This window comes from Xiphophorus couchianus, chromosome 22, assembly GCF_001444195.1.
Source record: "Xiphophorus couchianus chromosome 22, X_couchianus-1.0, whole genome shotgun sequence".
Classification (NCBI taxonomy): domain Eukaryota; kingdom Metazoa; phylum Chordata; class Actinopteri; order Cyprinodontiformes; family Poeciliidae; genus Xiphophorus; species Xiphophorus couchianus.
The window spans coordinates 28,462,859-28,487,762 of NC_040249.1; the positions used below are offsets into that span (position 1 = coordinate 28,462,859).

At 37.9% G+C, this 24,904-nt stretch overlaps 1 protein-coding gene and 1 long non-coding RNA gene across 2 annotated transcripts; one reads left to right on the forward strand and one right to left on the reverse strand.

Moving 5' to 3' along the window:
• Window positions 1-671: 671 nt before the first annotated feature.
• On the reverse strand, window positions 672-13,817 carry LOC114138414 (uncharacterized). The gene is made up of 3 exons (XR_003594211.1): window positions 12,990-13,817; window positions 12,244-12,418; window positions 672-764 (listed from the first exon to the last, which is right to left on the reverse strand). It is a non-coding gene; the product is annotated as an uncharacterized LOC114138414 (long non-coding RNA).
• Window positions 12,287-19,187, forward strand: LOC114138413 (gap junction alpha-5 protein-like). The gene is made up of 6 exons (XM_028007643.1): window positions 12,287-12,398; window positions 13,839-14,003; window positions 14,706-15,008; window positions 15,663-15,728; window positions 15,809-15,957; window positions 17,359-19,187. The coding sequence occupies exons 1-6, from the start codon at window positions 12,330-12,332 to the stop codon at window positions 17,816-17,818; spliced, it is 1,212 nt and encodes a 403-aa protein (XP_027863444.1). The 5' UTR covers window positions 12,287-12,329; the 3' UTR covers window positions 17,819-19,187.
• The last annotated feature ends 5,717 nt before the right edge of the window (window positions 19,188-24,904 follow it).

Consider the following 24,904-nt stretch of genomic DNA (forward strand, 5'->3'; position numbering starts at 1 on the left):
TTAGTATTTTTGATGTATTGATAAATTTCTAAGCTAAAATCTAATCAATGTACTTGTGTTAACTCTTTATTTTATTCCCAGTTTTTCACTCTAACCCATCAAAACTTTCGGTGATGACTCTACACATTATGAATAAAACAGAATGGCAAAGTGAAAACTGTACAATGGCAACAATGGAACCAGATTCTCAACCACTCAGTTATAGTACAATAACAGTGTTGAGTGAATTCTTAAAAAAGATCTTTTCTCTTCTTCTTTTGGTTTTGGCCTTCCATCCACATGGAATAGATACTCCAGTTTCCCAAAAGCAAAATGTTTCTGAAAAAAAAGGCAACTTTTAGGAGTCACCCCCCCCCCCCAACTGTCTACAACAGTAAAATAATTTTGGTGATTCGTCCTGCCACTATAGCGCGATGCACACAGCTGCAAATCCATGCTGGGTAGGAGAAGAGGATGACTTTTGTACTGATTTGTATTGATGCCATTAGCATACTATAATTAATTATAATGACTGAGACTGATTTTTTTGGTCCCCCCCCACTGGCCACTTGGTGTCTAGTGAGTTGGGCACATTGGTAGAGTGACAGTGCTTAAAACATGTAGAATTCTTACAGCGACCTTATTAAATTTAAGATGATACCATGAATGCAGCTGTATGAAAAAAAATAAAACCTGTAAAGCATTGAGCTCTGCCACCGCCCTCCTCCACTCATCCTCCGTCATTTCTTTTTCTCCTTCGTCTTGCTCCTTCACCTGATGTGCCCCTGAAACACAATGTGCAGGAAATAATATATATATATATATATATATATATATATATACATATATACATATATATATATATACAGACTGATGTCTATAGTTGTCTGTAATTTGGACATGGTAAAATACATAAAACAAACAGCATTTGTTTTATGAAGTACATAAAACAAATGCTCAGAGTATCCTCACCTAGGCCTGTTTAGTCCCTGTCAGATATTCTTCAGAAATAAATTTACAGATGAGGAACTTTTACTGATATGTATCACACTAGCAAGTGTTACAGAAAAAAAATCTATGAGTTTCAAATGTATTTAAACCAAGATTTATTATTTTGGAGAAAGCATGAAGCATGTTGAGCAGGGTCAGTTTTCTCCCCCCTTCACGCTGTTGAGGAAAAATGATTATTTTTAGTGCTTAATACAGTTAATCTTACGGCATGTGTAAAAGGTATATTGAACATTCTTATTTTGAACAAATTTCTTAATTTTGAACAGGTTTGTGTTAAGGATTTAAAACTAAACTATTGATGGGCAAGTATTCAAAGTACAGGAACCAAATGCAGATCAAAGGGGATCTCTCAATGGGTCTCCTGCTGTGTTATCAGAGGGCAGGAGGCCATAAAATTAGCATCTCCTGCAGGGCACTATCACTTGAGCCTGGAGGAGGGAAGTCTGTTTGGTTCACAGAGGATCAAAAGTCTTCCAGAACCAACATCTGGGATGGTGTAAAACTGAATACAACATAGAAGGTTGAAACCACTAACATTTAATTTTTAAGACATTTTTCTAAGTACTAATAGCATGTTTTTAATGAAGATTGTATTATCTAATTTTAGAACTACTAATCTAGTAAATGATGAATGTATTTGAAAATTGTACTATTTGTGACTATATCAGAATCAAATGGAAATTGTTTGAATGAAAATGTTTTGTTTAGTATTAGAAAATTGCTCAGGATTTATGCTAAATGGGGTTTTGTGAAGATAACCTTTCCTCGAACCAAATTACTGGATTTAAGTTTGTCCTGAGAATTTATGTAAGGAGCGATAACGGGAGAGACTCCGGATTCCACAGGTATCCGTGAAATCTTATCTCATGTTTTTCTTTGCCCAAATGACCATAGAACCCAGGAGGCCAGGACGCAGCTGTTGGCTCTTTTGTTGAAACAGGGAGCAAATGGCCTTTGATCTTTGGCGTAAATTAGGGGGAGTTCTAAGTTTCTCTGAGTGTCCAAGGTAGCTTCCAGTTGGTCAACCAGAGGTACGCCTTAATTGAATATATTAAAAAGGAAAGACACACCTTCAGTATAAGACTTCGTGCACAGGAGTAACAATTCAGACAGCTGCCACTATTTTGCTTTTTTTGCATCAGCTCTCTCCAAAGACGCGTCTTTGCCTTTTCTTTGTCTTTTCTTTCTCTATTTTTTCCTGTCTCAGGTAATGAATATATATCTCTGTTCCTCTGCAGTTTTGCTGTTAATTCATACGTTGCTTTGTATGGGATTAAACTCTGTAATTCTGTGACGTCAACACGCATTGTTATTTTCCTTGTGGCCGCACGTCGCCCGCTGAGAGTACCTGGGATCCATAGGAAGAGAGAGCCAAACTTTTTTCCAAAGTTAATTTATAAATTATTCTTCCTTAACAACGCTGTGTATCATAAAGACTTTCTGTTTACAACCAGAGGTAAATACAGCATCCGAATCTATTTAAACTTCTGGTATATGCTATATATATATATTATTCTTGACTATCTAACACTTATTGTCTTATTATTTTTCATACTTAAATTTATTACTCTTAAAACTCAGAGGTCAGAAGGAGTTTACCAATAAAACATTGAATTTAGTGGCTGTCATGGGACAAATTATCTAAAACGTTCCAAATCTATTTAAATATACTATATTATATATTATTCTCGATTATCTAACAGTTATTGTTTTTCATACTTTAATTGTATTATTCTTAAAACTCGGATGTCAGAAGGAGTTCACCAAAAACAATGTATCGCATTGATGACAGATTTAATGGAAAGGGGGGGGGGGCATCATGTGACCGGAAATTAAAAGCAATTAATTAGGGTCATTAATCACTCATCAATCACTCTCCGATTACATTTTGACAGAAGGGTGCTTATATAATCTCTCTGTAGTATGTTGTAAAATGATGCTATGTGACTGGAAAACACATCATCCTGTCCCTTTAAAGCCCTCATCATGCTCATCCCTAGTTTTTCTGCACTTGGTTCTACTGTCAACCTACAAAACCTGACAAAAAATCTGAATTGAATCGTTTATTGAATTGTTTATATTGAACTATCAGAAATAGGTATAAACATTAATTTATTCCTAGTGATGTCTCCCTCTTTGACTTAGGGGGAGGACCTGTTAGTCTTGTAGTTGATGGAAACACTTAGTATTTTTAAGCTCTGAGTTCAAATTGTGTTGTTGTTTCTTAAAGTGGGGGATTTCAAATGTTAAGTATTAAATATTTATTGGCTTATTAACTGTTCACCATTTAGTCCTTCCAGCACCTCACATAGTTTTGATGGACAGTTTTTTTCCACTGTAACCTAGTGCCATGCCCTAGTTAAATATTAATTGTTGGTGTTTTTATTGTGACTTCGTGTAAAATTAATTGCCCATTGGGGACCTGAATAAGATCTGAATCTGAATTGATGTAGTACCATGATGTGATGGCTATTTCAATAGTTAAACTAACAATAATAATAATAACATTTATTTGGAATGGGGGTTAAGGTAGATTTTTTCCAGCATCTACGATAAAAACAGTTGAAATGTTCAGAGTCAGTGTTTAGCTTTGTGAGAGAAGAGGATGAAGGAGAAATGAGGAGCAACAGCAGAAGCAGTGTAGAGATCATCATCTGGAAGACATCAAACGTCCAAAATGCTTAGAAAATCATAAACAAGAAGGAAATTATCAGCATCATTGCCAACTCAGCTATTGTTAAACAGTTTCAACGAATGTTAATAAAAGGAACAATAAAAACGATGAAGAACAAACCTTAAATTGCAGTTCAATTGTGATTTGGCCCTCAAGAGCAGGGGGCCAAACCACATTATTTAAAATGACTGACTAAGTTGGGTTGAAATTTTGCCACTTCTCTGGCTATACAGTGAATCACCGTCAATTTCAATGAATAAAAACTTAATTTTAACATTATTTAGAGTTAAGTTAGCATATTTTCAATTGAGATTAAAATTACAACATTGATTTACTGTCTATGATTTAATCTTTTTAGGTAATATCACAATTTCAGACGTGTGACACGAGGCCCCGTAGTGTGAAGAGTTTAGAATAAAGAAAGCCTTTAATGAGTATTTTTAGCATATAATGTTCATCAGGCAATTAAAGCTCATGTCCCAAATTAAATCCTCCGAAATTTTCTATGAACTTCTAACTTAATATTTCATGACTCTTTATCTCATTGGGGCACAAGAAGACATTTTCAGTGATCCAATAGCAGATCAAAATGCTTGGTGGTGCATCAAACACAACCAAGCATCAACTGTTTAGACCACCGTTTTTAAAAGTGTTCCTTATCCTCAAAGCATTCCAGTATCAGAGAGTTGACTGTCAGCTGTGTGTCTGAAGAGGGACAGAGCCTCTGATAGACCCACCTTCACACCTCCATCCAGTTTACTGCGACACCAATTGAGTCCTTCCTAAAATTAGTCCAAAGAGTTCAGGACAAATGTGTGCACTGTCTGCCTATGTGTGAATGTGTGTGTGTGTGTGTTGTGTTCTCTTTTGAGGAAAGGAATGCTATCGCTCTTAGTGCAACAGATAACAGAGGTGTGATGCAGGCAGGAGGACAGTGAAATCATTCGCCTAGACATCACCACCCACTCAGTGCAGCTGATGAAGAGGTGAAGACAAGACCTGCTCGAATCCTGCTGTTCATCACTGAGTAAAGTTCAGCCTTGCGATAATGAAAAATAGACCTTTGCCATCAACCTATTATTAAGCATCAATAGATTCCACATTCAACTTTTTCCTTAAATCGTCAGTCCCAAAAAAAACAAAATCACACTCTAATATTCTTTGGAATGCTTTCCGGTTTGATAATGACATGGCATCATTTGGAAAAACTCCTGGAAAACCACAATGTTACTTTCTGTTCAGATTTGCATTATTTTTCACCAAGATCTTATAGACAAGTTGTAACTTGACATTATGCGCATCAGATCCCGCCCCCCTGCAAATGCTTTTGAGTTATTTTTCCCTTTGTTGTGGCACACTGTACTAAATCAATAATCATTTTGCTTCATTCCATTTCATTTTGTTAACAGAATTGTTCTACCGCTGTGGATGGCAATCAAAGGAATCATCTTTTTGCCATACAGCATTGTGGGCATGCACAAAATTTACACGTATCAACAATAACATACAACATGTCTGTAGAGATCTTTTTGGGTTCGAGTCTAGGCTTTGTGGTGGCCAACCCATGTATACCCTGGCATTGTCACCTTGACATCAGAGAAGAATACACTGTACAAAGAAAATAACTGAACCAATTTAATTGAATCGCTTCAATTGGTAACTAGTAATTCAATTAAGTTTATTCAAATTAATTTATTAAGTTGGGTTAACATTACAAATTTAAGTCAGTCTTACTCAAATGATTTAGTTTACTTTAAATACAGAAGTAAACTAATAAAGGATCTTTTATTTATTTATTTTTTTGGCTCAGGCTGGCTTTATTTGAGAGTACTTAGTAATAAAAGAGGGAGAAGACATGTGGCCAAGCTCATCAGGCCGGGAATCGAACTTGAGACGGCCATGTCGAGGGCGAAGGTCTCCTTGTGTTTGTTGTGCTCCTCCCCTGCATCACCACAGCCTGGTTGCTAGGGGATCTGTTCCTGGTGAAGCTGTTGTCATTATTTCAAATGTAGGACATTGAACTTAATTGTTTCACGTAAAGTCAAAGTAAAATGTTCCTTTAGATTAAAAATGTGCAACTTTTAAGTTAACTCAACACAAAACAGTAAGTTGTCATCATTAAACCAAAAGAATTAAGTGAGATTACTATAAATAATTCAGAACATGAACTTATTTATAGTTCATGTATAAAATGAACTATAAATAAGTATAAAATACACTAAAAAGTGTATTTGATGCCAAAATACACTTTTTAGAGTGTATTTGGGCATGGTGAATACATTCATTCACGGAATAACCTGGTCACTGTACATTCACGCGCTCCGCTAACCTCATTCTTTCTGCTTATCATGTTGATGTTAATGAAATAAATGTTTTTTTCATCCATCCTGGTTTGTGAAAAAAATGAGCTGCTGTTTAGTGTCTGCTTTGACAAACAGGTCATTTGAAGCCAAAGCCAATGTGTAAAAGTTAAGAGAGACTCATATCTTTGAGAAATCAGTAATGTTTTATTGCATTTGTGTGACTTTTCAATACGCCTTTGATTAAACTTCACGGAATATCAACACATTTAAAATCCAACTACAAAGTGGAACTTAATAACTGCCAAATAGCCAGAGGTTGTATTAACTCAGCAGTCAACTCACCTCGATATCATCTGTCATGACACGTTAAAGAAACTTTAGCACAGTGTAGCCTCCTCAAAATCAAAACTAAGTTTATATTGCATTATATCTGGTGTAAAGTCAAACGTTTGTGGTGGGACAATGTTGCTCCTCACCAATGTTCTGTCACATGGTGCGACCGCAACTTCAGAAGTGCAAGATAAAACCCACCAGTAATGGCCTGTGGGAAGTGACGGCATATTTGAATCTATCACAAGTTCTGTTGTAAAAAAAAAAAAAGAAAAAAAAAGTTGGAACCACTACAAATTTTCTCTGCATGCATCATTAGAGCATTCTGGAGTCATGAACTTATATCACATGTTGCATCTGTACACATCTGAGTTGATCTACAAATATGGAGACAAAAGCAAGGAGAACTAAAACTCTTTTATTGGAGCTATGTCCTGTGAAAGTGTTGGCTTCCCTCCCCCAAACGTGTTTCAGGTCATCAAATTATTGTTACAATTAGACAAAGAAAACTTGACTAAATATCACATATTGCTTTTTATAGATCTTTTAGCCTACTTTATGTTGCCAGACAGGTTCTATTTGTGTGATTTTTTCAGTTGATGAAATTGGATCAAAAATGTGTTTAGTCACAATTAATTCATGGCTTCAAATGAGGAAAAATTATATTTTCACTTAGAGCCAGGTTGATTTGAACAGCACAAAAACTTTATGGCCAAATTCAGGGTTTCCCCCAGTGTATTATACGCCTGGCGACCCGCCATGCTTTAATAGATTCCCCCTTCCCCCCATTATTAGCAGAAACAAATTTGCTTTTGTTTCTACTGATAATGTGGATTGCTGCAATCAACAGTCAGGCAATTGGATCATTTGCACACCTGCTATAAACTCATTGCATCTCTGACAGTGCTGTCTACAATATATCCTATATTCATGTATCTTCTAGTGGTAGTAAAAGCAGCAAAAAAACCAAAAACTAACTATTATGCCCTGGACTTAAGATGAAATACATAAAATACAATATTCTTAGGTGTAATTCCAGTAAAAGTTACATTTATACTGCAGGCCAGAACACGGCTTGTTCGGATCCTCAGTTCTCTGTATCCCTTGGAAAGCTGGAAAAGCTCTGATTGAGGTGGGAATTAAAGATCTCCTATACTGGGGCCTCTGATGTTCCTATTACTTCCAAACTTTCCAAGCTTCTGGAAAATTGTAAAACAGCCGAAACATTGAGTTCCTTTCACAACAATCTTACAAGTGACTAAAAACCCACCTGTTTAGAGTTGCTTTTGAACCATAATAAATGAAAAACTAACATTTTGAGGTGTAATGACGGCATTTTGCAACGTTTCAAATGTTGACTATGTTCTATAACTTTGTATTTTTGTGTTTTTATTATATCGAGCACTTTGAACTGCCTTGTTGCTGAAATGTGCTATACAAATAAGCTTGATTGATTGATTGATTACACATAGCTGTATGCTTTGTTCCTTACCATCTGATTCACCTCACCACCAGGGGCTAGTTGGCTTACAGCTTAGCTCCTCTGTTCACTCTCGAATCCAACAGATAGTCACTGGTGTAATCACACAAGACAGGCAGAAATCACCAGCAGGAGACTCGAGGTTTCCTGATGTCATGTGTACTTACTGACATACCTAGTCTCAGACAGAGCGTTTGGTATGGCCAAACAATGATTAGTAGGTCAGATTGGGTCCCCCATTCATGGCCATCATCATCTCCAACACGGGTGTTTAGGTTACTTACCAAGACGGATGAATTCAGCTTTTCCTTCAATCGCTGCAAAAATGGTAAATGGCTTGGATTTGTAAAGCGCTATGTGACGCCGCAGCACTTCACTCTACATTCAGTCATTCACATATTCACACGCCGATGGTGGCAAGTTACTGGATTGTAGCCTTAGCTGCCCTGGGACACCACTGGGTCCCTCTGACAGCCACCAGCAGGTATAGCAGAAGCCGGCTACCCACTCCTAACACTGTCACCACCATAACCCATAGAAGGAAGGAATCCTTCTGATCTGGATCGTATAGTTTGTAAGCAACTAAAAGAGTTGCTCCTTAAATTCAGCAATGTCCAATTTAGTGCTGAACTTGGATGGTTAATGAGAACTCTGTCAGCAGCTGTTATTTAAGGCAGTAAAGGGCAACCGGAGACATATAGAGAAGAACACATGAAGGAATGCAGGACGGAGACCTTCAGCTATTGTGTCCTCGTACAATACGCGACTTCCTTCAGATGCCAGAAGCCACAAACAAACATACATTAATTTTGAATAGCAGGCAGCGAGGCACCAGGCCCACTTCCTCTGGAGATGTGGATAAGAAAGAGAAGCAGAGGGGAAAGGAGGAGGAGGGGGGGGGGGGGGGGGGGGTATAAATCACAGCCTCCCTCATATTTAGTTTCACTCCAGATCTCTGGATCCAAACAGCAGCTGGTTGGACTCTGTTTACTCAACTCTCCTAGTTCATCCGTCTTTGCGTCAGTCTCCATTAGTTGTTTTTCTGAGATTGAAGTTATCGGCCTGGGTTGAGGCAAACTACAGACAACAGAAAGGCACTGTGGCTTGTGTCAGACACAAACTGTGTTCAGCAAATCCCTTCGGATCACCTGTGAAGTAGGGCATCAAGTGCCTTGTTCAAGGGCACTTCAGCAACACCTACCGCAGAGGAAAGAGGCGTCCATCGCTTTACCGTCATTAAACCGTTTGTGAGTTTGCATCAAACTACCAACATCTACATTTGAAATCAGGTAAAATGTCTTCACCGCTCTTAAGCACCCTGTAGTCCAGAACTTTCTGAATTTGAAAACAAAAACATCCTCATCCCTCTTGTTGAGTGAAATACAGACAATTCAGAATTTTCCAGGCACTTACTGCCATTTTGATTGTTAACATAGTCACAATCAAGTGATAATGTTGCAATCAGGTGACTATGTTAACTTCAGTTGTAAAAATGTTATATGAAATATGACTTTAAAAAATGTATTCAATATTTAACGCCTTGAAATTGGGCTTTTTAAAAATAATTTTTAAAAAGAAAGTAGTTATGTCAAAAAGCTAATTTATTTCAGCAATGCAATTCTCAAAGGGAAACACAGTATGTAGCTTATTTAATGTAATTTTCAAACCTTTATCTTACTATGATGTTTTTCAGCCTAAATAAAAACATGACATTAAGAGTAGAATATTACATTAGACCAGTGGTTCTCAAATGGGGGTACGTGTACCCCTGGGGGTACGTGGAGGTACTGCAGGGGGTACGTGAAGCTTTTCAAAATATCTTTAAAAAATCAGTAGGCTCCTCATAATAAGTCTTGGGAAAAATTAGTTTGTAAAAAGTTCTATAAAATATAAATGTGTGTTCATGCACTGAATTATTATTTATGTATATATTTAATTTTGTACCATTACAGAGACCAATATAAATTAGCAGCGTTTTGCATATTTCAGTTTTGACTGGTTTTATACCTTCCTGGTGGTCACCGTCTTCTGTTTTTCTTTTTTGTTTAACCATGCAATGTTTGTAATATGGATGTATTTGTCAGGTTCACTGATATAAGTTGTTTGGCTTTAATAAATCAGACAGTGATTTTACAGCACTGTACCTCTTTTTTATTCCAAAAATGTTTTGCCCGTGTCAGGGGGTACTTGACTAAAAATATATTTTTAAGGGGGTACATCACTGAAAAAAGTTTGAGAACCACTGCATTTGACCAATAAAAAAGCTTAATATTTGTGTGGTTAATAAAAAGTAAGTTATAAACCTTCTTGGAAATTTTAACTTATTTTAACTCAAAAAGTGTCTCTAATTAGAGAAACAAGCCTCATTGGAACACATGTTTTAATTTATTGAATTATTGGTAAGTGATTTCTTATATATGTTATTGAAAATTCAATTAATTGTCAGTTTGAAATGATTTCAAGTCTTAATACATTTTTATTGCATATTAGCAGACAGAGGAAAAGTCATAGGTATGTATGTGGGTGTGTGTGTGTGTGGGTGCATGTGTTAGCGGGTGTGTGTGTGTGCGTGCTACAGGATGCAGAACAATACCAAGGGCTGGTAATGAACACACACATATATTGACACACAAAGGTCAAGCGAAAGTCTATACCAGGAAGTAATATTGTTATTAATGATGCTGGGAGCACTTGTGAAAGACATGAACACACACACACACACACACACTCATGCACGCCAACACGCCGTCTGTTTAAAGCTCTTATGGGTTCAGAAAAACAGGAAAGGAAGGGCATTAAAGTGGTTAAAAATGTGGAGTTCTGATTCATTGCTTTCTTCCAGGCATCATTTAAACATACTTTCTGCAGTAAATTCCAAGTTAAATGTTATCTTCCATTTTTTTCCCCCTTCAGGAGTTAGAACCTTTTTTCCAATGAAATCACAGCAGCTAAATTGTAAATTGTAATAAAAAAGCTAATAAAAGTAATCGATGTGAAGAGTCCATTCAGAAAGAGATACAGAAAGCAAAGTCAGATCATGTCATTGAGGTCAACTGTGGCGCTTCGTAAAATGATAATTACGTTTAAAACAAATCGGCATGTCTGCTGAGAAATTTTAAGATGCTGTTTCTTTTATGGAATTAAATCCAGCTGGAGGAGATGGAAAGATTCTTTACTCAACTGTGTCTGCAACTTAAAACCTGAGAAAACAGGGTTTGTGAAGTTTTCTATTTTTGTGTCTTCATTTCTGTTTCTCTAAAAAAAACGACTTTTCTATGGCTAATTTCATTGAATTTGTAAAGAGATTAATACAATGCTTTACAGATACATATAGTCAGCTAACTAGTTAAAGAAATAAATACATAAAAGCAAATGGAAAATTGGACATAAGATGGCCAAAAATGTTATTTTCACTGTATGATCTTCTTTTCCAAGATAAATAATTGACATTTTTATGACCAAGAATTCACCTAAACAGCTACCTGAGATCTCTTTAAGATCTAAAATCTTTTTCAAGAGGAACAAGCATCAACATTACATCCAGATGTAATTAGCTTTAAAAGCATCAACGCATAAAATAATAAAACAACTTAACTATCAAAAGTGATGGCAGTTAAAACTCTCTTTGTTTTTTAACAGTGTCTCAGAGTCACTTTCTGCCAATTTAGACTCTTGCTGAAAGTCATTCCAATACGTAAAGAATACGTTTGAAATACGTTTGTATGACGCTTAAATATATAAACAATTTATATATTTAGTTTATATACTTATATATAAACTGTTTATATATTTAAGCGACTTGTAGTCAATTGTTTCATCCAGTACAACTTAATGGGTTTTACAATCGTTTATGCAGGATCTAAGTTGTAAACTCCAAAGTTTGCTTAATAAAGAGAATAAATACATGCAGGTCCTTTTAATTTAAAGAACACGAGAGGGCAGTGATACAGTGAAGGCTTTCTGTGTGTGTGTGTGTGTGTGTGCGTGCATGTGTGTGAGAGTGTGTCCAGTTTTCCGTCCCCAGAGGCAGACAGAGAGGGAGTGTGGGAACTGGAATGAGTCTAAACTAAGACTGGGCACAGACATTTTTATAAATGGGGTCAGGGCCAGAGTGGAGATGTAGTCAGTAGGGTTAAGATAATAGAAGAACACACACATACACACCCCCACACACACAACACAACATGAGTGCAATCTATACTTTTTCAGTGCCTTCTTCAATGTTTAATTTTAGAATTACTTATAAAGGTTGCAGGAGACAGTAAGATCTTCTGAATGACCTTTTATGCATCACGTTTGTTGTTCTCTGTATACATTATTATGTATAACTAAAACGGAAAATCTGCAACATAATCAAAATCACAGCCTTGTCCGAAGGCATGGAAGCTAAGACAATAGTTTGGGGTACCTTGACGCCCCATGTAACCCACCTGAACATTTTAAAACTGCTGTTTGTTCTCTCTTACTTTCCATCATCTTGTGTCTGCAGGTCAGCAGCTCAGCGGTCATCAGAAGGGTGAATTAAAAGCTCCACGCCCAGCTTGAGTCAGTCATGGCAGACTGGAGCCTTTTGGGAAACTTCCTGGAGGAAGTACAGGAGCACTCCACCTCTGTTGGCAAGGTATGACACGTCCAGGCACGCTGCGTACATCCACATGGAGCAGAACAACACTCTGACTACTGATAAACATTTACACCCTCAGAATAGAACATGTTTCTCCTGATTGTCCTGTTTATGTCCTGATCTGAAGTTTATGTCTGGGCAGAGATAAGATAATGTTAATGCTGTTTAGTTTGTTTTACTGTGCAAAAATATGGAAATCATTCATTCTTGAAGGGAAACACATAATACAACACCTGTGTTGTATAATATGATAGTGATGCACAAGATTGTGTTTTCATTGAGTTAAGCTTAGTTTTTTTAAGTAGATAAAAAAAAGAGAAAATTTGCTTAAATAGGTGTCATGGGGCAAATATTAGTATTGTAGTCCAGACCACCTAATTAGAAAAAAAGCTGAGATAAGACAAAACCAACAGCAAGACAATACAAAGACTTTGAGGCCCAGTCCACATGTAGCCAGATATCTGGAAAACAATTACATGTTTATGTATTCTGGTCTTTCTTCCACATGAACACTGTGCAGAAAAAACTAATTTTAGGGTTCGGCACATTCTAGTCTGTGACAAATAAAGTGCTAATATATCGACATACTTGCCTTGATGCAATTCCCACACAATTGAAACCTCCAGGTGCCAAGTTTAATTCCTAACAGGAAGTTCTGGTTGTTTTACAGGGTTCTGTTTCACTGGCATAGGGTTTAACTTTGTGCTACACTGCCCCCTAGGGGTTCGGCTTAATCCCAAAACGGATTAAAGCAGGCGTCAGCTCTCAACAAAGCACAGGCACTGAACCTGTTCTAGAATGAGAGTTCTTTCTGTGGAAACACGCTGTTGTATAAACAGAAAAACAACTATATGCACTGGAATATTTGTTTTCCTTTCCCCCCCCCTCGGGGCACAGGCATTAAACTCTTCAAAGTAAAATGACTTTATTGGTTGCACATGAATACGGCCAGGAGTTTTACTCTAAACTGAAGAGGAAACAAAATTTGTTGGTATGCTCTTGATAAAATTAGAAAACTCATAAGTCCGAGTCCAAGATGATCAAGAATTTTACTAATGCTGAAGTACCACATCAGTAGCATGAATCAATAAATAAATGTTAAATCGTTTCAGTGCTTTGTGGCTGATAAGTTTTAAACCCCTACAATATTAACACTAGTTCACCTGTGAAAAGGAAGATGATGCTGCTTGAATTTCTGTTCTCACATCTAACAACATTCTTGCTAGCCTGTGTGTGCTAATAAAAAAAAAAATTGTTTTTTGTTGCAACTTGGCTAAAATGACTCTTAATGTGTTACTGTGCCACCCCCTTCAGCTGCAACACTTCACATCCTGCCGGCAAAGATAGTAATTAACATTTCTACCTGTTGTATTTGCCATGTTGTTTTGGCTTCCAAGCGTTTTCATATGGATTCTGCTTTTGATTCTCGCTCCTCAGGTGTGGCTGACCATCCTGTTTATCTTCCGCATCCTGGTGCTCGGGACGGCAGCCGAGTCATCATGGGGCGATGAGCAGGAAGACTTCAACTGCGACTCGGTGCAGCCGGGCTGCGAGAACGTCTGTTATGACCGAGCGTTTCCTATAGCACACATACGATACTGGGTAATAACCTGAACACTGAATCAAAGTTTGCTTTTACATCAATTAATATTAGGACTCTTACACATCCTAACCCACGTTCAGAAGCTGATTTGAAATCGAAGACAAATTATCTGCAATTATCCGTTCAAAGGGTCTGGACCCTTTGAGAAATGGTGTTGCCTCTGAAGTTTTGGCTATTGATTTTACCCAGTCGATGTAGTTTGTCTGTGACATGTAATGCGCCAGTAGGACTTTATGAAGCTTACATTAAATTGCCTGTGCCATAGACAACCATCCTCCACTGCAAAGAGAGAATGAAGAAGCTTTTTATGTTAATTCAATATTTGGAAGGTGGCCAACATGGACCGAACGCTTCGTTCATTTCCTCAGCTGCCATTGCTAAAACCAAAGGCAGACGTCACCATTCACAACTCTTTTTGTTGGCTGATTGACCCAGTTAAAATTCTTACAGAATTTGAGAATGTGAGAAATCCCAGACTGTGCTGAAAGTCAGATTTGAATCATGCTGAACTGCATAAGAAGGTAATGGCCAGGCTAGTTTGATGCCATAAATTCAAGGTGTGTTAAAAAGCATGAGCTTTAAAGATGTTTTCACATTTGTGATGATACAAGTATAAATATGTGTATGTGTGTACGACAAATGCAAAACTATGCAGAAATACTCCCGTTGTGCTTTGGCATTCATGGCCATTGCCTTTTCAGGTGCTGCAAATTGTATTTGTTTCAACTCCGAGTCTAATCTACATGGGCCACGCCATGCACACGGTTCGCATGGAGGAGAAGAGGAGGAGCAGGGAGGAGGAGGAGGATGCGGGTGGAGGAGAGAAAGAGGAAGACAAAGGAGGAGGTGAAAGGGGAGGAGGTGGAAGAAACAAGCAGGGAAGGAGTGCTGAGAAGGATGAAGGAAAGGAAAAAGATGAAGGTTCGTCTGCAGGTCGCGTTCGGCTGAGAGGGGCCCTGCTGAAGACATATATACTGAGTATTCTGATCCGTACCATCCTGGAGGTAAAGCTTTACTGATTCTGCAGATTCTACTTTTAGCCTGGTAGACATCTGGAATCGCCCCACACAACGTTATACGTCCTCATAACCTTTTAAAGACATCTTTGATTTCTGAAAGCTTTTCTATAGACTTTGGCTGCTTTTTAAAATATGCGCCAATTCTCTATACTACTTGATCATGACTGCATGTTAAAAATCTTGGTCAAAACAAAGCATGTTTGATAAGCACTAGAAAATGAACGCCCATCGACTGAGCTTCAGGACCCACTCTTCTCATGCCTGACTCCAAAAAATCTGAAAGAGGCAGCAGCTCAGGGACAGAGTTCTCGGGGATAAAAAAAAATATTTTGTGAAGCACTCTTTCTCTGGATAGAGCTTCACATGACCTGAACTGCCTTCAGGCCATCTGCATTGGTGGGTGTAATGTCTCTCATTTTCCTCTTGACACCACTCTATGTTGATAACTTCACTTTCTGAAAGGACTGGCAAGAAATATTGCGATTTTAGACAATATTTTTTAAACTGTCAAAAAGTGTTTTTATTATTATTATTATTTCCAAAGCAGCCAGTGTTTAAAGAAAGTTCAAGCTGGAATCAAAGCTTTGAAAATGTTTTACTTCATTGGAAACAAAGCTTGAGTGTTTCTTTTCTGTCTAGGTAGTGTTTTTGTGTCTGCAGTACTTTCTCTATGGCATCTTCCTCCATCCTCTGTATGTTTGCAAGGTAAAAACAGAAATGATCAAAATCATCTCTTAAAGTCATATCCTCAAATCCTAACTTGAGTTTGTTTTCTTTTCCCCGAGGCGTTGCCGTGTCCGCATCCAGTCAACTGTTATGTCTCCAGACCCACTGAGAAAAATGTCTTCATTGTGTTCATGTTGGCCGTTTCGGTCGTCTCCCTGGTGCTCAGCGTGCTTGAGCTGCATCACCTGGCATGGAGACACTGCTGCAGGTAGTGTAGTGGATATTTGAGGAAAACAGTCCTTTGGTTGGTCTGCATCTCTAAGCAACGCCCTAAAAAGGGTGTTCCTAGCATGACATTTCCTTTAATCTTAGCTTTGCACACATGTGCTCTTTTTGTGTGTGTGTGTATATACGGGCATGGAGATAGCTAAAAGAGACAGAGGAAAACACAGAATTATTTATTCTCAACAGGACTATAGAACTGGTGTGATGTGCTCCATCTTCCTGGTTTTAGTGAGAATGCCAGCAGCTGCGTTCTGGATCACCTCCTGCTGTTTGAGTGATTTTTTTAGGCAGACCTGTGAAGACGCTGTTGCAGGAATCAATGCGACTAAAGATAAACTCATGGATGAGTTTCTCTAGATCTCGCTGAGACATTAGTCCTCTAATCCTGAAGATGTTCTTCAGGTGAAAAAGGCCGACTTTGTAACTGTCTTGCTCTCTTTGTAACTGTCTCGCTCTGTCTTTGTAACTGTCTCGCTCTGTCTTTGTAACTGTCTCGCTCTGTCTTTGTAACTGTCTTGCTCTCTTTGTAACTGTCTTGCTCTCTTTGTAACTGTCTCGCTCTGTCTTTGTAACTGTCTTGCTCTCTTTGTAACTGTCTCGCTCTGTCTTTGTAACTGTCTCGCTCTGTCTTTGTAACTGTCTTGCTCTCTTTGTAACTGTCTTGCTCTCTTTGTAACTGTCTCGCTCTGTCTTTGTAACTGTCTTGCTCTCTTTGTAACTGTCTTGCTCTCTTTGTAACTGTCTCGCTCTGTCTTTGTAACTGTCTTGCTCTCTTTGTAACTGTCTCGCTCTGTCTTTGTAACTGTCTCGCTCTGTCTTTGTAACTGTCTTGCTCTCTTTGTAACTGTCTCGCTCTGTCTTTGTAACTGTCTCGCTCTGTCTTTGTAACTGTCTCGCTCTGTCTTTGTAACTGTCTCGCTCTGTCTTTGTAACTGTCTTGTGGCTCTGAAGGTTCAGGTCTGAGTCAATCACTACACCCAGATTTTGGGGCTGATTGCTGGTTTTAGCTGTAACAGGTGAAACTGTGCATTGACTCTAGATCGTTCATCTTTAGGTCCAAAGATAATAACTTCAGTTTTGTTTCTGTTCAGCTGGGGAAGGTTTTTGCACATCCACATCGGATAAAGCCTGGCATGGAGTATACAGGCTGCTTCTGACTGTAAAAACATAGTTTCAGTTCACAATGTTACAGTATCAAAATAACATTTCTGCTTTTAACTCAGGACAGCTGCTTTGAAGACTATTCAAGGCCATGTTGCACCCCAAGATAGTTTGGGTTAAATCATAGTCTTATACTTTATTGGTTCATGTTTATTGTCAACAGGAAATCTTAGCAGGAAGGAGTTTTCATTTGAAACTAACTCCTTTAACATTTCTACTGCAGGAAGTTCTTCTCCTCAAAGAGTGTCACGTCTGCTAACACCTCCATGGTCCGACAGATCTCCATGTCTCCACCTCGACCGTCAACCCCACCTCCTGATTTCAATCAGTGTGTGACTGGCTCCTCGCAATTCCTCCCGCTCCCCTTCCCTAACAACGGACTGGCCTCTCAGCAAAACTCCGAGAACATGGTGACGGAGAAGAGGGCCGCTGCAGTCGAGGAGGCAAACTTTCTCCACATTAATTATTATTCAACCAAATGGGAGAACTGTGGAGACGGCCAGATTCAAGACGGAGTGTACCTGAGTTCTGACAGTAACAGCTACAGTCCTGAGAGAAAAGACATGATGTGCCTCCAGATCCAGAGCAATGGCACAGATGGGCTGCTGCTGAAGGACAAGCGAAGATTCAGCAAAACCAGTGGAACAAGCAGCCGAACAAGAGCGGGCGATCTCTCAGTTTAGAAATCAAATCACAGATAGACTCCAGCTACAGTACCCTTTCAACAGGATTCATAACTCTTGACTTTTTTCTCACCCTCTTGTGATTCCATTGGCTTTACAATTGGGGATGTTGGATTAGGAAAATAAAGGCTTAAATGCTTAAATGCCACTACTACAGTTAACTACAGTGATGATGTGTTGAAGTTGATGTACAATTTATGTGAATGTGTCAGAGCTGCTGGGTTTGATGAGAATCTTTGATAACTGTCTTGGTTACTGATTCACTGAAACCAGGACAGTTTCAGTGAATCTTGTCTTCAGACAGTAGCTACATTTCCACCATAAATGTGTCTAAATCTTTGTCTATTCTGCTAATGTAAAAAAAAAAAAGACAATTTCTCAATTTCAATGTTTCCGTTAAATTAGAAATGAAATAAAAATCACATTAAGCTTGTTCACATGATAAGTCATTAAAAATCATAGCAACAATGGATGGAAACAATTACATGAGATATATTCATGTTTCAAACATGGCCCTAGTGCTGGTATCAGCTATCGCAGAAGACATCTGCGTTTTATTCAAGCTTCGGGCCAACAAGCACCTGATAGTTGGGAACAACTAGGTATGAGGCATTTTGAGGAAAGTGGTCAGTGATTTTACAGAAGAGCTATGAATTCAACACTTTGGAATGACACGACTTTGAGATGCTGTGAGAGCGCTGGTGGAGCCAGCTGCTCATTGTCTATAAAGTAAAAGACAAGCCATCATTCTCCTGCCACTTCCTGTTGTCTTCTTTGTCATTTTAGCCAGTAGTAACATCTAGCTGTTGATTGCGTGAGTCATGTGATATAAATAAAGGGTTTTTTCATTGCAGTTTCACAAAGTACCTCTATTTCAAGAGAGCCAAAGAAATCACCTGATTCTAGCACAAAACCTTTTATCAAAAAACATGCGATTTTGAGAAATTGTCGTATTTCCTCCAACATATTTTTGTACTTTCAATTTGCACTTTTCTATGGTTAATGGAAACACGCCTATTGATAGCCTCTCAAACGATTTCTGTAGTTCTTTTTAGACGAGGTGCTATGAAGTTATTAGTAGGTCCCTCATCTGTTGCACAAAACGTAATATAAGCATGAGATTGTTGGTCACATAAACACATTGTTGGTGTGGGGGAAGCTAACGGCTAGCTACACATGTACCATCTGTTACACTTGGTGCTGTTTTCTTTTTAGATTTTGAAATAGTAATAATAGTATTGTTATTTGTTACTGCAGATCACTTGGAAATCATCAGTCTATTCTAGCTATGCCGAGAATGGAGTAAATCATTAGATTTTGTATCACTTGTACTACAGCATACTTTGGTAAAATAAAAACCTTTGCTCTATCCTTCACTTCGTACAGAGGGTTTGGACCCTCCGCTGTTGAGAAATGATTGCTTGTTGGAGGTGTGGAAATTTTAAACAACTGTATCTGATTTGACCCCATCACTAACGCTTGGCCGTGACGTATGTAATGCACCAATTCAAAATTGCTTACCAGGAATTACGATGTAAACAACCGTCCCTCTCTGCAAAGAGAGAAGTGCCAAGCTGAATCTTTGCTAGCAATAAAAAATCTTACATTTTCAATTTGTTAAAACTTTAATTGCATAATACTTGAAAACATTTCCCACACAAAGTTAATGACTTTGTTCAATTAGATACAAGGTCAGCTGGTGTAAGTGCACACTGGAACATGAACACTATTCAGCTGGACAAAACAGTTCCAAACTTAACACTGGTCTGTTGAGAAGTTGCTAGTATATTGCTGCATCATGCTGTGAACACTTCAGTTTGAGTCTGTTAAGTTTTAATTTAAAAGTTATCTAAAACAGACAGTGTTTGTTCCATTAGCAGTTAACTTCCACCACTCAGAGCATTTATTTACTTCCAACATGCTCACAGTGGGGCTGCACAGTGGCGCAGTTGGTAGCACTGTTGCCTTGCAGCAAGAAGGTCCTGGGTTCGATTCCCGGCCGGGGTCTTTCTGCATGGAGTTTGCATGTTCTCCCTGTGCATGCGTGGGTTCTCTCCGGGTACTCCGGCTTCCTCCCACAGTCCAAAAACATGACTGTCAGGTCAATTGGTTTCTCTAAATTCTCCCTAGGTGTGTGTGTGTGTGAATGGTTGTTTGTCCTGTATGTCTCTGTGTTGCCCTGCGACAGACTGGCGACCTGTCCAGGGTGAACCCCGCCTCTCGCCTGGAACGTAGCTGGAGATAGGCACCAGCAACCCTCCCGACCCCATTAGGGACAAGGGTGAACAGAAAATGGATGGATGGATGGATGGATGGATGCTCACAGTGTTGTAACATCTTTTGACCATATGTAAGGGAATATTACTGATAATAACCGTTTAACCATTATAGACTGTACCTGAGCCAGTTGGTTTTGTGACAATGTAAAGACCTAAAAATGTATATAAAATCCAGGAGCGCCATTTATTTTCCTTGGTGCTGTGGAAGAAGGCAGATGTTAGTTTCTGCAGTAGTGCTAAATTGGTTTCCATTGTGAGTATTAAGATATATTTGGTATTTAAAATATTAAAATAGGCAGTTCTAAGCGTTTTTATGGGGTTTCTGAAATGTTCGAGGATTTTAGTAATTCATGGGTGGTTGTAGTCTCTAACATCCACGAATACTGGGTGACCACTCTATGCTGTATTTATGATGATATCGTGTCAATGTATGTCACAGAATCAGAGATGTTTGCACTATTGTTTCCTTATTTTTGGCACATCAGTTAACAACTTTTATAAATCTTATATAATTTTTAAACCATCTGTCAGAGTCAGTTCTGCCAAATGTTTTTATTTAACATCCTTATTGGAAATATTCTCAAATAAAAATATACTCTCACGCTGTTTATCTGATATCAGTCCTTTTGCAGCATCTTTACTTCTACGTATTTATGTGGAATGATGAGACAAAAATGAATGGAACTTTAACATTTAGGTTCAATTGAAGCTTCTTAGACTTTTCTTGTTCGCTGAAGAAGAAAAAAAGAACCTTAGTATCAGACAGACAACCAGACAGTAAACTGTGAGAATGAAATTTGAAGAAGTGTACTCTGGGGTTAAAAAAAAAATCTTCCCAAGCTGGTTCCCATGACCAGCGTCCAGAACGGGAATGTGGCTGATGGGAGAAATTCCATTAAACTCATCTTAATTTAGCAAAGGTTTGGGAACGATGAAAATGTTGGTTCTCTTTTTCTTTCAGTTTGAGTGTTTTTACTGTTATGAATGAAAACAATTTTCTGTGTATTTCAACTAAAAACAACAATGAATAACTTTTAAAATTTATTTGACCTTTATTTAACCAGGAAAGTCCAATTAGATTAAAAAAAAAATTCAAGAAAGACCTGGCTGAGAGGCAGCAAGGGTTATACAACCATTACAAGTAATTACACAAATAAATACAAATAAACAGTCACAATTTAAGGAAGTCATCCCTGGTGCTCTCAGTCTGGACTTAAAAGTTTTTGATGAAATCAAATTTTGAGTCTTTTTGCAACATGTTCAGTGTAGAATAGACAAAGGCCCCTTCTCAATTCCTGTGCAGGGAAATAGTACATGATTGGATAAAATGATAAAAATATCTGTAGAGGAATTAAATTAGAACTACTTTTTTTAATGTTTGGCTTTATATTCAAAGAAAGAAAATGATGAAATCAACATTCAAGTTGAGTTTCATGGCCAGATTAAATTTATTACGTTTCAGTTGATTTGGTCTTCCTAATGCTTTAGCTCTTGGTAATAAATAAAAACTACTTTATACAACTTTTTTAACAGCACTCTCAAGTGGCGTTTTTTATAACGACTGAACGAGTTCAGGGATAACCCACAACGAACACATGTAATTATAAAGTGTTTAATAACAGAACGTACAAAGGAGAATTTAAGTAACATTCATCAAGAAAAATCTAATTAAGAGAATGAGGCTAATCAGAACCTGGGAGCAGATTTAGATTTAGTTCTACATTTTGACAACCCAGTAAAATCAGTTGCAAAATGATCATAAAGACATTTCCAAAAGCTATTCAATCAAAAATGGTCCCAGAAAAACTGGTGCATGCCTTTATTTTTAGTGGGTTACAGTAGATCCTTACAGATCAGTAAGGCAGCTGCAGCTCATCCACAATACTGCTGCCAGAGTCCTGATCAACACCAGCAAAACACAATTTCGTAACTGCAGTGTTTCCATGAAATAAGAAACGCAATTAAAATCACACATAAATAAATGTGTTCAAGCAATAAGTTGTTATAAAACATGCCATGCCATCAACCTCCTGTCACTTCATGTCGTCTTCTTCGTCTTTTCCGCTTGTAGTTACATCCGATTTTTTTTTAAAAAAAAAACAAGAAAACAAGCATTCAGTACAACAGAGAAAACATGTGTATACATAACCAAGAACAAAATCATTTATTTGATTACATAACTTGTGATGCTAAGAAGTGTTTCCATTGCACTTTTGTGAAATACACCAATTTCACAGCCAAAACACCACCTTATATAGCACAAAAACTTTCTAGAGAAAAAGTTGAGTTTTTTCTTTCTTTACTTTTATTTGGGGTGTTTTCATTAAGGATTTGTTTTTGGAATTTCAATTTGCCTAATGATATGGTCAGTGGAAACTCAGCTAATGTCTCTGTTTTAAAGCCTTAACCCTTTATGTGGTGATTTTATTTCCTTTAATTTGATGTCCTGTAGAACTTTCATGCTGTAGAAATAAGTTTGGCTTGACTGATGCTGCCACCCCTTGTTTTACAGGACGGACGGTGAGTTCAGTTTACTTGTATTTAATTTCCAATAATCTTTCTTGTTAGATCATGGACTGAACAGTGTATTTCTGTCAACAATTGGCTTTTTTGCTGCTCTTCCTTAAAGGTCCTTAAAGGTTTGCAAAGTGCACCACTAATAGTTCTGTTGACAGATTTTCCCACTTGAGCTGAACTCTGAGATGTTCAAAGCTCGGGATAGTGTTTCACAGACTAAACTTATCCTTTTCGTGATGCCGTTTGTTCAGTCATGTTCCCAAGCAAACCTCTTAGACAGAAGACTGGAATTTATTCTGAGATTAAATTCAATATTACTACCTATTTACTAACAATAGGTGACTTCTGAAGCCAATTGGTTGCAGTTAATTTTGTTTAGAAGCAGCAGAGTAAAGGCTGTGGAGGATAAATTTACTCCATACTATTAAGAATTTCATTGGTAGAAAATTGACAAAGCTACTAAATGTAAGGTTTGGTTAATTGATGTAAATCCATCCATCCATTTTCTAACACCCTTGTCCCTAGAGGGGTCAATCTCCAGCTAACGTTCCGGGCGAGAGGCGGGGTCACCCTGGACAGGTCGCCAGTCTGTCGCAGGGCAACACAGAGACAAACAGGAAAAACAACCATGTACACACACACCTAGGGTAGAGAAATCAATTAACCTGACAGTCATGTTTTTGGACTGTGGGAGGAAGCCGGAGTACCCGGAGAGAACCCACGCATGCACAGGGAGAACATGCAAACTCCATGCAGAAAGACCCCGGGTCGGGAATCGAACCCAGGACCTTCTTGCTGCAAGGCAACAGTGCTACCAACTGCGCCAATGTACAGCTGTTTGATGTAAATGTAGAATAAAAATCAACTAGTTTTAAGAGCAGTAATTCTTTGGCCAACACCGCCCTCTGGTGGGTTTAATGTTAATAAATCAGACCAGAGAACCTTCTCCCCCACAAACCTTTGATTTTCTTAGAACAGAGGTGGGTAAAGTGGCCAAACATTTTACTCAAGCAAGAGTAGCACTAACTCAACTTTTTTTTAATTTTTATTAAAGTAAACAAAAAAACATCCACAAAATTATTAGAGTAACATTAAAAAAAGGTATTTGGTAAAAATGGGTACCTAGCTACTGAGAAACTGATCCTAACATCTGATTTAATATTAAAAATGTCAGAGTTTTGCAAATAGTTATCTCATGAATAAGTTTGTCTCTCTACTCTAAGCTGGAAGCAGGGTGAGGTGGACCATCCTGTTCTTGGAGAAACCGGTTTCAGCCAGTTCAGAGAAAACCCCTCTACTCCTTGTCTTTAAGTTTCTGTTTTATGACCGACCCCCACCCCACTTTCAATAAACCAGGCTGCTGCAGGGGGGCGAGTTGGAGTTGTCCTGAGGCACCACTGAGATTCTGCCTCTTTGCAAAGGCTGAAGTGATACTACTCTCTGTGTGGATCTTCATATGTAAAGGTTAAAATACCCCACAAAAAAAATTCATCAGACAAACAAAAATATTATGTTTTGTGAAAATTTAGGGATGTTAAAGACTAAAATTAAAATAACTCATATAACTACAGATAACAAAATAAGCAAGAGAAACTTTCTTTTTCAAAATGCACTTCTTTCGATATAAACCTTATGAAACTAAAATTTATTGTAGGTAATGTATATTTATGTTAGAACAACATAAAAGATGTTCAGTGACAAAATATACAATTTACTGTATAAGCAGTCGCTATCTAAATGGCAAAAAGGTTCAGCAAATATAGAATAATATTGGAAAAGCAAACAGGATGTCTCACTTCAACATAAATTGCATGTCTCTGTCTGATGCACTTTTGTCTAAAACATGTTACTCAGAGTGAGTAGAGAAACTAATAATTTTAGTGAGGTATGATTAGTGATACTTATAGAAGCATGTATGACATGTTGGAAATACCACTTCAAAAATGAACCCCAATTTTTACTCTCATGACAGACTAAATAATCTAAATTATCTCTGGTCATTTTTGACTGTAAATTTACAAAAGGCATCTAGTACCTGTAGGTACAATTAAGGGTTTTGGAGATTTCTTTTAGCATTTTGCGGCCTGCTGTCAGGGTTAGCTTGCTTGGACAACCAAACTTGGGCATGTTGTTTCGAATGTCCTCCATTTTTAAACAATTTTCTGTTCAGTTGGCTGGTTGCTTTCAGATTATTCTCTTTCAAACCATCACCAGACTTATAAGCTGCTACAATCTTCTTTTGAAGGCCTCAGAAAGCTCTTTTGATCTCAACATGGGATTTAGTCTCACC